At 44.9% G+C, this 13,982-nt stretch overlaps 2 protein-coding genes across 2 annotated transcripts; one reads left to right on the top strand and one right to left on the bottom strand.

Annotated features, from left to right (window-relative positions):
* The first annotated feature begins 2,438 nt into the window (after positions 1-2,438).
* LOC142663321 (uncharacterized) lies at positions 2,439-3,462 on the top strand. The gene has a single exon (XM_075841929.1). It carries the CDS (start codon positions 2,496-2,498, stop codon positions 3,339-3,341), a length of 846 nt encoding a protein of 281 aa, XP_075698044.1. The 5' UTR covers positions 2,439-2,495; the 3' UTR covers positions 3,342-3,462.
* Positions 3,463-4,313: 851 nt separating this feature from the next.
* Positions 4,314-10,185, bottom strand: LOC142663021 (uncharacterized). Its single transcript, XM_075841315.1, has 5 exons — positions 10,041-10,185; positions 9,540-9,959; positions 9,371-9,436; positions 9,163-9,268; positions 4,314-8,662 (listed from the first exon to the last, which is right to left on the bottom strand). Exons 1-5 carry the CDS (start codon positions 10,152-10,154, stop codon positions 7,950-7,952), a joined length of 1,419 nt encoding a protein of 472 aa, XP_075697430.1. The 5' UTR covers positions 10,155-10,185; the 3' UTR covers positions 4,314-7,949.
* Between the last annotated feature and the right edge of the window lie 3,797 nt (positions 10,186-13,982).

The raw sequence follows: 13,982 nt of genomic DNA, 5'->3' as shown, positions 1-13,982 counted from the left end.
CTTGAAATGACTTTTTTCTCTTTCTGTAGATGGTTGCCCGATTGTGTTTATATTAGGTCCATTAATTGTGTCATCATGATGGGTAAAGGAATGCGTCATAAGAATGAGAGAATACTAAACCCCACTCTGGAGATCATCTACCTGCTAACGGGAGAGGTGAGGGATTCTGGGAGTTATGTCACATGACGTCTCTCTAATCTATATTAATATACTACGAGTATGAGGGATTGAAAGAATGTGTATCGGGACATGTATCAGTGTCTCCCCATACACAGGACTACGCTGTCCTGAAGAAAACATCTGATGAGGGTGTGACCTCCGGCGGCCGTTCCCGTGTGTCAGGAGGAGGGAGCAGGACCCACAGCCCCATCACAGGACCTCTACCTCACTCACTGATACATGAGCAGAAGATCCTAGACCTCACCAACAAGATCATTCATCTGCTGACCGGAGAGGTGAGGACCACCGGGAATGCTGGGACATTATATAGTAACGCTATGAAGGTGTCGGGATGATGACTGTCTCATTGTGTGTCAGGTTCCTATAAGGTGTCAGGATGTCACCGTCTATTTCTCCATGGAAGAGTGGGAGTATATAGAAGGACACAAGGATCTGTACAAGGACGTCATGGCGGAGGACCACCAGCCCCTCACATCACCGGGTAAGAGGGATCTGTGCAGGGACGTCATGATGGAGGACCACCAGACCCCATCACCGGGTAAGAGGGATCTGTACAAGGACGTCATGATGGAGGAGCACCGGAACCACACATCACCGGGTAAGAGGGATCTGTACAAGGACGTCATGATGGAGGACCACCGGAACCACACATCACCGGGTAAGAGGAGACTTCCATTATAGGGGTTATGCGGGGTCAAAAAATGATTATCCCTGCAGTATGTGAGTACATTCACTAATATACATTCCGGTCCCCTTCTTTGATGACGATTCTTTGTCATGTGACTGAGCCCGTTGTACTCTATGTAATCGCTGTTCTATTTCTCCTGCTTGTACATAGAGTAAAGCGGGGCCGGTCACATGACGAAGAGTCATATCGTCATCAAAGAAGACTGTGCAACTAGACTTCCGGTCCCCCGGCAGCGCTATAAAAATCTATTAAATCTCATAATCCGCGCCACCGGGGACCGGAATGTATATTAGCGAGTGTACTCACATGCTGCACAGACTACACCGCTAATACATTTTGGTCCCCGCATAACCCCTTAAGAAGAGAACAGTTTTGAGGGTCACCTATCTGTCACCCCACCATCTTTTCATCAAATATACACTATGTATTCAGTCACTGTCCACGTGTTCCCTATAGATGGATCCAGTAGGAAATGGCCAGCAGGGAGATGTGCCAGTCCAGTGAACCCCAAGGATAGACCAGAGAAAAATCACAATGTCCGACAGAGTCATCAGGTATATAGCAAATATCTTAGAAACGACACTGTGACCTGTGGAACCTCTACACATATTGAACGTTATTATGTTTGATTTGTACGTTTAGATTTTTTGTCTTTCTTGATTTATTTCTTTTTTTAGGCTGAAGAACTGGTTATTATTAAAGTTGAAGAGGTGGAAGGGCTAGAGGAAGAAGGAGAGACATTTATCTGGCATGATTGGCAGAATACAGAGGAGGACATTCTCACAGATACCAGTCTAGGTGACTACTAACCACTAAATACAGAAAAGAGGAACATATTGCCCATGTCTAACCCCTGCGTCAGTCTCGTATTCTGCCATCTTCTCTGCCAATGTAAACTAGTGAGGAAAATGCATTTGCCAAATGAGAGGTGGGAAGGAGGAGCCTTCAGTGACATGCACACGCTGCGTATTACGTACGGAGTTGCCGTGCAGGTTTTCCTGCAGCAAATCCGCAGCGTAATACAGTACCTGCAAAGGCAAATCAGGTTTCAACTAATCTCATCTACACAAAGCAGAATTTTTCCTGCACATAAATTGCCCTGCGGTGCGTATTTTATAATCTACAGCATGTCAATTTATCTTGTGTTTCTGCCTCACAATTGTATCTGACAAAATTGGAAAAAAAACGCAGCAAAATGTAAAAATCGACCTAAAAACGCATAAAAGAACGGTGCGGATTTTACCTGCCTGTCTTTACCTACCGTTTTGATTCAGATTTTCTGCATCAAATTACGCAATAGCCTAGGCAATTGCTTCCGGCAAAACTACGGGTCCGATGCACAACAGAGAAAATCGGAAACCATGGGCACCGGATCCGTCACCATTGAAATCAATGGCGATGGAAACGGAAACCTCTGGTTTCCGTCAGTTTGTGTCTGTTCCTGTTCCCGTTCTGATGGAAACCTCCGACGGAACGTCATAACGGGACCCCAACGCAGATGTGAACGAGGCCTTAGCCTTGATCCTTTCAATAATAGTGATTTATAAATATTTGCTTGTTATTGTAAGATGTTTCTGTAGTAAACTTTAATGTTTAAAGATTTTATTTTTCTCGTGCAGATGGATCCATGATCAAGAATACACTGGAGAAATGTCTCATGTTGTCTTCTGATTGTAACATAGACAATGACAAGCCCGCACACAATTCTCCAGGACATTACCCCATTTCTCACAATATAACAGACTCCCATAATGGTAGAATAGCCCATGGAAGTGGTAACAAGTATCAGTGCTCTGAATGCGGGAAATGTTTTACCCAAAACGGGTCTCTTAACGTCCATAAAAGAATCCACACAGGGGAGAAACCCTTCTCTTGTTCAGAATGCGGAAAATTGTTTATGCGTAAATCTGACCTGGTTAGACATTACCGAGTTCACACTGGAGAAAAGCCCTTTGTATGTTCAGTGTGTGGGAAGTGTTTCAGTCAAAAGTCAAAGCTGGTAAGTCATCAACGTACCCACACTGGTGAAATTCTCTTCCCATGTCCCGAGTGTGGAAGATGTTTTACAAATCGAGCTATACTTGCAACACATCTGAAATTTCACTCAGGAGAGAACCCATTTCAGTGTTCCGATTGTGGGACGTGTTTTCAGTACAAATCGTATCTTGTTAAACATCAAATAATTCACACGAAGACAAAACCCTTTTCTTGTTCGGAGTGTGGAAAATATTTGACCAACAAGGGCGCCCTCATCTATCACTTGAGGACACACACAGGGGAGAAACCTTTCTCCTGTTCTGAATGTGGGCGATGTTTTACAAGTAAAGGACACCTTGTCACTCATAAGCGGACCCACACAGGGGAGAAGCCATTTTCATGTGCAAAATGTGGGAAACTTTTTGCCCGTAAGGCAGACATGCCGATACATCAAATGATGCACTCAATCGAGGAGCCGTTTTCATGCTCCAACTGATGAGGAATATTACAGAAATGTCAATCAGAAAATGACTCCTAAGGCATCAATTCTATTTTCGGAACCTGTAATGCATAAAAAAAACTAAATAAAACTCATCTTAATTTATTACACACATGTGGATGTGAATCCATTTTTATCTTGCAACTAATAGTGTTTTTCTTCTCCAAATTTAAAGAGGACCCGTCACTTGGTCATATAAGTTGAGCCAGTCTACTGACCTGATTAGCGCTGTCTCCGATTCCAGCGCTGTTTTTCTTTTTTTCCTGGACCCCCACATTCCAGAGATATGGCCACTGTTGTGTTGGCTCCCCATATGCAGTAGTTAGCCAACAAGGAGTGAACTACCCTCAAGCTGCCTCACGCTGGTTGGTCAGTATCAGAGGCAGGGAAGCTAGCCCCACCCCCTTGGCTAACTACAGCAAATTAGCATATAGGGAGCCAACACAACAGTGGGTCATATCTCTATATCAGGAAAAAAAGAAAAACAGCGCTGGAATCAGGGAGATAGCGCTATTCAGGTCAGTAGACCAGTTCACATTATATGACCAGTGACAGGTCCTCTTTAAAGCATCAGCGTGTTAGTATTACAGACCATTTTTGAAAAAAATCTTTTCTATCTTTATGGTCACCGATAGGGTCCTGATCCACGATCATAATTTAGTCATTCAGAAACACCAAACTCGGTAAGTTGCAAAGTGAATACTTCCTTCACCTAGATAGGAGCTTTGTTTTTCTCCAGTTTGTGAAGAAGCTGCGTGACAATGCCCAAAGGAGTGCAACAATGGCTGCCCATAGTAGTTTTTAGTCCTTTGGAAAAACTTCTTTGCATTGGTTAATAGAGGTCTGCACACATTCGGTAAGATTTATGAAAAGTAGTACAAAAGAAAAGTACAGTAGTCGCCCAGAGCCACCAATCAGATTTTAGGTTTCCAAAGATCCTCTGGAATAGGAGAGATGGAATCTGATTGGTTACTGAAGGAAACGACTCCACTTTTCCTCTGCACTACTTTTCATAAACCTCCCCAATTGAATTTGAAGCTTCCAACTTTGATCAATTTTAATGTCCATTTTTTTTCCAAAGGATATTCCGTGGCGAGATTTATTAAGACTGGCGTTTTATACGCCAGCCTTAATAAAGAGTTTACAGGATGTGACACACTTATTAGGAGGTGAACGTCTCTTAATGAATGTTTAGCCTGATTGGAGAGGGGGAAGGTCCGGGGTCCGGTATGGGCCTCTACCTTGTTACGCCTCACAGAGTGAACTCTACGCCAGCCAGGAACTCAATGAAGCACAGCTCAAGATTTACGAGCGTCTCAGACGGCTCACAAAATGCGAGGAGGAGCTTTTACGTGTGAAACGAGGCAGCTGTTTTCTCCTGAAAACAGTCTGTCTTTTCACACGTAAATGACAGCTAGCGTGTGAACATACCCTAACGGACGTGCACGTGTAAACATACCCTCAGGGTATGTTCACACGCAGTGTTTTCAGGCGTATTTCGGGGCGTTTACGCCTCGAAAAACGCCTGAAAAAACGGAAGCTGAAGGCCTACAAACATCTGCCCATTGAAATCAATGGGAAAAACAGCATGTAGTTTTCGCCTGTTTAAAAAAACGAAGCGTAAAAAGACGCTCCATAAAAAGAAGTAGCATGTCACTTCTTGGAGCTGATTTTCCATTGAACACTATGAAAAACGCCTCAAAAAACGCCTGAAAAGAAGCCTCAAAAGAAGCTCCAAATGTCATTTTCAGCTTCAAAAACACCTGAAAATCTGAGACTGTTTTCTCTGAAATCCGCTCCGTATTTTCAGACGTTTTTTGTTAAGCGTGTGAACATCCCCTTACACATAATAGGCTTAGATACAGAGGACAGTATCACACATGATAGGCTTGGATATCAGGCCCAACTGACAGTATCACACATGATAGGCTTAGATACAGTCCATGGCCCAAGCAGACAGTATAGCACATGGTAGTAGGCTGTGTTCACACAGTGTTTTTTGCAGGAGGAAAATTCCTCCTGCATTAAATGCTCCAGACGTTTTTTGCACAGTGGTTTGACAAAAACTCGTCAAGGTGTTTTTTTTACCCTTTCTGACTGATTGAAAGATGGGTCATGTCGCTTCTTTTTACCGCGACGCGTTTTTTTTACTTGCGGTAAAAAAACGTTTACAACTCCCATTGGCATTTTCTAGAGTTTTTTGACGAGTTTTATGGAGCGGTTTCCGCGCCAAAAAACTCTGTGTGAACAGGGCCTTAGATACAGGGCCCCAGCAGGTATCTGTGAGTTTGCCACTAGCATTTGGTGACATCCACTCAAGCCATTTTGCCTGGCACAGGTCTTTACAGATGTATCTCCATATGCCGGCCTCCTGGATTCCAACCGGCCACCTGGTATATTGATGACTGTACACAGGAAGGTGTCATCACCCTCTGAACTACGGACATCTGCAGAAAGCGGCTACAACCAGTGAACTGCTCACATCTGTGACAAACAACCCCTTCTACGTAGACTCCACCAGGAGTTCCCTTATCCATTAGATGTTACTCCCACTGGCTGGTTCCAGAATACAACAGCGACTGTAGCGGCAGCATCGTTCCGCTGAGCTCCTCTGAGTTGCCTTCTTTCTTCCACATCTGGTGAGCACAGGTCCCTTGTGGCCCTCACATCCCCTTCTTTCTAACTAACCACCTCAGGAGAGTTTTACTGCGTCTCTTTTTTAGAATCGGTCACACAACGGCCTCCCAAAACCAGGGTGTAGTTTAACCTACAGGTATTTCCAAGCCAGGCCTATAGAGACTACTAGTAGGTGCGCTCCTTTAGTGGTGCTTACACCGAACATTTTGCACTAACATTATACAGTGCGTTGGAAAAACTATTTGCCCCTTACTTGAATTCTAATTTTTTGATAATTTGTCCCATGTAAATGTGTCACATCATCCAACCTATTTTAATTCCATTCCATTTAATGAGAATAATTCAAAACCTATTTTGCCCATGTGATCAAGTAATTGCCCCCCTAAAGCGAACTGGTTGCACCAGCCTTGGTGGTAACAACTGCAATCAAACGTTTGCGATAACTTGCGATGAGTCTTTTACATCTCTGTGGAGGAATTTTGGCGCGCTTGTCATTGCAGAATTGTTTTTATTTGGTTACATTGGAGGGTTTTCGAGCATGAAGTGCCAATTTAAGGTTTTGCCACAGCATCTCAATGGGATTCAAGTCAGGACTTTGACTCGGCCACCTCAAATTCTTAATTTTGTTTCTGTTGACCCATTCAGAGGTGGACTGTCTTGTGGACTTCGGATCTTTGTCCTGCCCCTTGGTGCTGCAGCTAATCTGTGCTCCTGGGGGAGAGGCTCTAAGCAAAACTATTCTCCTTCCTACTCTGGCAGCTGACAACAGTGCCTTATTTTCACAGCAGAAGGAATCTCCAAAGCTATACCGACATGGAACTGCAGAGGCTCCGCTCCTCTCCTGACAAGCAGGAATGAAAGCTATTTCTATTGGCTGATCTGCAGGTATCAGAAGATTACAATGCAGAGACAAGGTTGTGGGGAGAGTGACTGTGCATGCATGTCCACCAGCATTGAGCTCAGTAGGTGGACGTGCACATTGCTATACACTTTGAACACCCGGAGGCGCCATAAATATGTAAGGTAAATTTCATAACTCTCCACTGGATCATTTTTTTTTTAACAGTAAATGGAAAACATTATTTTTTTAATGATCTTTACAATGTATATGATATTTAATAATGGGACCACTACGTTAAGGGTCTAAAAGTAGTCATGGCGACGTGTCCCTGTATTGTCCAGCAGCCCGGACTCCTGGGATGACGTTTCATCTCATGTGACTGCTGCAGCCTGTGATTGGCGTCATGAAACGTCATCCGAGGAGGCCGGCCTGGATGGAGAAGTATATAAAACGGGTAAGTTTAAGCTTTTCTTTTGTTTCAGCTATTCCGTCGCAAAAAAACGCAACATTTGAGATTTGTCGCAAGTTTTACCTCCGCATTGAATTAAATGGGGAAAACCTGCAAGAAAAAAACAGCAATTTCACAGCATAATGCTGCGGATTCATATAAATCCGATTGTTCAAATCTCATTCCCTCTACTGCTACTGCATTAGGCCTCATGCACATGGACTTCTATTGGCCACGGGTACCTTCCCGTTTACTTACAGGAAGCTGCCCGAGCCGTTGAATAATATAGAACATGTCCTATTTCGGGCTGTAATAACAGCACGGGCAGCCCATAAAATCTGAACACGTGATTACAAGTTTTCTATAACCCCTTAACACAGAATGACGTCTATACAGCTACGTCGACGGAAAAATAAAAACGTTACGGCTCTTGGAATGCAACGATGGAAGAACCAAAAACAATGCTTGGTCCTTAAAGGGGTTGTCCGGGCATGGGGCGGTTTTTAATACGGAGGACCTATGGTCCACAGGATAGGTCCTCAGGATAGGCATGGACATCCGGTGCTCGGAATCAGCCGGAGCCGCTGATCGGTGCCGGGTCTTTATTTATAAAATCTGTTTCCATCTAAGGACGGTGATTTGTCAATTTCCCGTTTAGAGAACATAATCATTCTTTACATCAATGTTCTCCCACAATTGAACATGTCATTTTTATCTCACTTTTGTGGGATTTTTGATGTATATTAAGACTTGTTTTCTGTGCAAAACATTTTCCACAATCTGAGCAGAAAAACGGCTTCTCTCCAGTGTGCGGCGTCCTTTGATGGATGGTCAGATACGTCTTCAATGAAAAACATTTCCCACATTCGGTGCAAGAGAATGGCTTCTCACCTGTGTGGGTTTTCCCATGGTTGACGAGACTTAGTTTATGAGCAAAGAGCTTCCCGCAATCAGCACATGGATATGGTTTCTCCCCTCTGTGAACCCTCTGGTGTCTTCTAAGTTTTGATCCACTTCGAAAGCATTTTCCGCATTGTCCACATTGGAACGGCTTATCCTCGGTGTGAGTTTTCTTATGTTTATTCAGATAGGATTTTAGTGGAAAACATTTCCCACACTCAGAACATGAACACATATTATTGTCCTTACAATCTGTACTAGGTGAATTGACGCTCAATCTAATAGAAGAACATTCCTGGTGGTCAGAAGAATCGGATGATAAACCTGCATTAACAACCCTTGGAGAAGTGACGTTTTCTCCTGGAGAACCTTGAGTGACGTTGCCGTTGTCCAGTATACAGTCTGGAGATAAAAAGAGACATCCTTCCAAAATATTTTTGCTGTCCTCTCCATCTGTGGGAGCAAATGTGAAGATGTTAAATGTAAAGATCTCTTATCAAAGTGTCAGAGTAGAAAGTTATGACAATGATGATAGATGTCACAGCATTTCCAAGGATGGCAGGAGTCCAAAAGATGATGTTGGTTCCCCGTAGCCCCTACTGGACACTTCACACATACCAAGGCTACCTGCTCATGATTGTTTGTATTTGCGTCCTGCAAACAATGGATCCATTGTCCGTTTTTTTGCGGTACGACAGTGTGTCCTCCGCATGCGTCCCGTTTGTTCCATAGGTTTGACTTGAATGGGCGAGACCGAGCCACAAATACTGACAGGAACAGGACCTGCTCTGAGTTTTGTGGCCCGGTCCCACTCAAGGATCTGTGAAGAACATGGTAGTGTGCACGGAGCCATAGAAATGAAGGGGTCAGTCTGCCGTCCGTTACAATACGGATAGCACACTGATGAGAAGAACGGTCGTCTGCATGTAGCCAAGGAGAGTTCATAAAAAGAGATTGTTTTAGCCACTGAACAGTTTGTGGTTGTCGCTCACCTGGGTAGATATTGTTAGAAGTTTCTTCCTTATTGCACTTTTGATCCTCCCACACATACGCCTTGTATCCTCCGTCTACATTCTCAACTTTAATATGAATATTTCCCTAAACACTCACATAAAATATTACAAATTATTTCCTCAGTTAATGAGCTGAAATGTAACAAATTATTAGGTAATATTGGCAAAGCATGAAGTGCACATTCACCTTTATGGGATTTGACGAGACTTTGGTTCCACCTACGTGATGACCCTCTGGGACGTTGTGATATTCCTGTGGACAATGCCAGGAAAACACAGAACTGGGACATCTCTCTGATGGATTTCTCTTACTGGATATACCTGTAGGAGACACATACAGTGGAAGACATTGTTTATATGTAGTTATCAGGTGATGGGTGTATCTTGTGGACTGTCAAAAATGCTCTCCTCTTACCCGGTGATGGGGTCTGGTGGTCCTCCATCATGACATCCCTGCACAGATCCCTCTTACCCGGTGATGTGAGGGGCTGGTGGTCCTCCATCATGACGTCCCTGTACAGATCCCTCTTACCCGGTGGTGCACGGTTCCGGTGGTCCTCCATCATGACGTCCTTGTACAGATCCCTCTTACCCGGTGATGTGAGGGGCCGGTGGTCCTCCATCATGACGTCCTTGTACAGATCCCTCTTACCCGGTGATGTGAGGGGCCGGTGGTCCTCCATCATGGCGTCCCTGTACAGATCCTTGTGTTCTTCTATATACTCCCACTCCTCCATGGAGAAATAGAAGGTGACATCCTGACACCTTATAGGAACCTGACACACAATGAGACAGTCATCATCCCGACACCTTCATAGTGTTACTATATAATGTCCCAGCATTCCGGTAGTCCTCACCTCTCCAGTCAGCAGATGAATGATCTTGTTGGTGAGTTCTAGGATCTTCTGCTCGTTGTTTCTCTTAGGTATCAGTGAAGGCTCCGTGATGGTACTGGTCCATCCTCCAGACATGTAGGGACATCTTTAACCAAACAAAGAAAGGATCATGGAGTCTTTAAGTCAAAATGTATAAATATATAATCTTTTTATTGCACAACAAAATTATACAGGTAGTAAATATAAGTTTCTAAAAATGAATCACAAATAAAAGCATGGCCGCCAAACAAGAGTCAATTATTCACCAAAAGAAGTCATATTGTTATGAACTTATTGGATTACACCTCAAGACGAAAATGCATATAGCATGGTGTGAATATGGTAAGATATACTGGCTACGAAATGAGGTGTTCTACTGTTTAGGAATGGATAGGAAGGATGTTAGTACCATACATTGGAATTAAAGTTGTAACAAGACCAATGAGGAATATTGTATCCGAAATAGAGCTCATACATTAGTAAATACTAAGTGTGATTAATATATAGAGAGCAACAAGAACAGCGAGCGATGAATAACAGAGTACTAACCCATGTGGCTGAGACTCAGAGAATGGCGACCGGCCCCAACGCGTTTCGGCTTCCGCCTATCTATCAGAAGTTTAGTCCAGATGGGCCTGAGCTGTCTATACGTGTCTGCAGGAACATGATCAAAAGATGGTCTCTTGGTTATGGCCATGTCAACTTCCAGCAGATGGTGAGTAATGGTCATTACATTGTGATATGTACCCGGTAATGTAATAAGTGGTGAAATATGACACCCGGACCCCACACCGATCAGCTGTTCGGGCTGCCTCCGGGCACCGGATGTTATGCTGGGCATGCAGTGCTTCATACACTGTATAGCGGCCGTGTTGCAGAACTGCAGCTCCAGTCCCATTCACGGCCGCTATACTGTGAGCCATCTGCTTCCGGAACGGACCCCATCAATGATATACCGGTGACCTATCCTATAGAAAGGTCATCAGTATGAAAAACCGCCCCCTGCCCGGACAACCCCTTTAATTCTGGAGCACTGAACTCTCTTTAGCCGTGGGAACCTTCCAGTATTACACTTGGAGATCTCTGACCAAAAATGGAGCCAACTCAGCGTTCTGTAAACAAGTCAACTTTATGGTCCAGTCAGGTAATGTCCTTGTCAGAGGTTATAATGTTGTCGGTCATTATAATGCCTGAACTGAAGTGTCCACATCTCACCTGACCCAGCTCCTCTCCAGACACTGATACCTTCAACATGCTCAGAACTGACGCTGTACCGAGAAAATCCTGACAATCCACCAAAAACTTTCACCAAATATTTGTTATCAATGCCAGATTAGGGGCCGTTCACATATGACCGTTGCTCCTGTCAGTTTCCCTCCATCGTGTTGCAGAACAGCCGGAGTGAAACTGATGCTAGAACGGATCCCATAGCTTTCTATGTGATCTGTCCTGGCACAGAGAACATCAGTTGTGGCTCCGTACAGTGATAGACCAGTGCAGGAACCAGGATCCAAAAACGTTACCTGCAGTGTTTTTTGGTCTGGCTCCCAGGATGTCCGGCGCCGTATCCTATCTATTTTAACAGTGGCCTGATGAACACCAGGTGCTGCCGCATCCACCTACCAGCAGCACCTGGCGGAAAGGCGGCCGGGGGTATGTCCCGCTGTCAACTGTATCTGCATCCTCAGGACGCAGATAGAGTTGAACCCAATTCTGAAGAACCATCAGCTCCCTGCTTCAGAATTAGTTCAGAGCGGAGAAGCAGAGGGAGCTCCTCCGCTTGCTGAGGACTCTCTGGCCACAGCGCTACCTACGGGGAAGCCCTTGACGTCACTGTCCATATATGGACAGTGACGTCAGTGGCTACTGATTGTCCGGAATCCCCATTGCCGATGATCTTGGCTCCAAGAGGAAACCCCTGAGGTTAATGTCCACATTTGGACATTGGCCAGGGATTCCGCTCCAGGAGGAGATCCCTGACGTCAGAGTCGGCAAGGGGATTCCACTCAAGGAGTAGACACTGACGTCACTGTCCATATATAGACAGTGGCGTGGTCCTTCTTGAGGCAATCTCCGGCCACAGCATTCGTAATGCTGCGGCCGGGGATTCCGTTTAGGGAGTAACCCCTGACGCCACTGTCCATATATGCTAGAGGGAGCTTGAGTGGCACTATCTACAGGAGAAGGGGGTTAGCGCTATATGTATCTGGTGCTATCTACAGGGGGGCGCTGTGTGGCACAATCTACAGTGGGCGCTGTGTGGCGTTATCTACAGGGGGGTGTGGCATTATATACAGAGGGGGTGTGACATTTTCAGACCCCAGACAACCTTTTTGGTGGACCATTGTGGTAAAAACTGATGTTAAAAACGGATGACAACTAACGACAACTGATGGTTTTGTAGTAAAAATTGTGAAAAATTCTGATGCAACTGATACATATTTTAATCGGTTTTTGCATCAGTTGTAATCACTTGAGACAAAAAAACTGATGATGATGCAATTGATATATTCAAACAATGTAACAGTGGCCATCAGCTGTTAATCAACTGTTATGGGGGACTTTGACTGTTGCTTTTATGTGGGCACTGTGACTGTCACAGTGACAGTCACTTTCCTGGGGGAGAGTCGGTTGTCCCTGTTATGGAGGACTTTGACTGTTGCTGTTATGTGGGCACTGTAACTGTCAAAGTCCTCCATAAGAGGGACAACCAACTCTCCCCAGAACAGTGACAGCCATAGTGCTCCCATAACAGTAACAGTCAGGCTGGATTCACTCGAGCACATTACGTCCGTAATGGACGCAACGTATTTCGGCCACTAATCCCGGACCGAACACACTGCAGGGAGCCGGGCTCCTAGCATCATAGTTATGTACGACGCTAGGAGTCCCTGCCTCGCTGCGGGACAACTGTCCCGTACTGTGATCATGTTTTCAGTACGGGACAGTAGTTCCACGGAGAGGCAGGAACTCCTAGCATCGTACATAACTATGATGCTAGGAGCCCGGCTCCCTGCAGTGTGTTCGGTCCGGGATTAGCGCCCGAATTACGTTCCGTCCATTACGGACGTAATGTGCTCATGTGAATCCAGCCTCACAGTGCCCACATAACAGCAACAGTCAATGTTATGGGAGCACTATGGCTGTCACTGTTCTGGGGGCCCTTGACTGTTGCTGTCATGTGGGCACTGTGACCGTCACTGTAAGGGTATGTGCACACGACCTATTTTCAGACGTAATGGAGGCGTTATACGCCTCGAATTACGGCTGAAAAGACGGCTCCAATACGTCGGCAAACATCTGCCCATTGCCTGCAATGGGTTATACGATGTTCTGTTCCCACGAGGTGTAATTTTACGCGTCGCTATCAAAAGACGGCGCGTAAAATTATGCCCGCGTCAAAGAAGTGCAGGACACTTCTCCGAATGTATTTGGAGACGTTTTTCCGCCAATGAAGAACAGCTCCAATTACGTCCGTAAAAGACGCCGCGAAAAATGCGAGTTCATGCAAAAACGTCTGAAATTCAGAAGCTGTTTTCTTCTGAAAACAGCACCGTAATTTCATACGTATTTTGCGTTGTGGTGTGAACATACCCTTAGGGTATGTTCATACGGTCTATTTTTGGCCGTTTTTCCGGCTGTAAACGTCCGAAAAGCGTCCGGAAGATCGGAAGTAGAAACATTGATTTCAAAACGGCGTTCTGTTCCGACAGAGCGTTTTTTTACGCGTAAAATAACGGTCGCGAAAAAGAAGTGCATGTCACTTCTTGGGACGTTTTTGGAGCCGTTTTTTCATTGACTCTAGCAAAAAAAGCTTAAAAAACGTCTGAAAATCAGGAGCAGTTTTCAAGGAAAAATAGCTCGTGACTTTCAGACGTTTTTTGAGCCACTCGCGTTTTTCGCTGTGTTTTTGTGGCCGTTCTT

The sequence above is a fragment of the Rhinoderma darwinii genome, chromosome 11, assembly GCF_050947455.1.
Source record: "Rhinoderma darwinii isolate aRhiDar2 chromosome 11, aRhiDar2.hap1, whole genome shotgun sequence".
NCBI lineage: Eukaryota > Metazoa > Chordata > Amphibia > Anura > Rhinodermatidae > Rhinoderma > Rhinoderma darwinii.
The sequence above is the reverse complement of the archived record's forward strand: the minus strand, read 5'-3'. Positions and strand labels throughout refer to the sequence as shown.

Coding starts and splice junctions, on each gene's coding strand:
- LOC142663321 (XM_075841929.1), top strand. CDS start 2,496: ATGATCAAGAATACACTGGAGAAATGTCTCATGTTGTCTTCTGATTGT.
- LOC142663021 (XM_075841315.1), bottom strand. CDS start 10,154: ATGTCTGGAGGATGGACCAGTACCATCACGGAGCCTTCACTGATACCT. Junction 9,960..10,040: donor TTCATCTGCTGACTGGAGAG/GTGAGGACTACC, acceptor ATTGTGTGTCAG/GTTCCTATAAGGTGTCAGGA. Junction 8,663..9,162: donor TTCTAACAATATCTACCCAG/GTGAGCGACAAC, acceptor CACTTTGATAAG/AGATCTTTACATTTAACATC.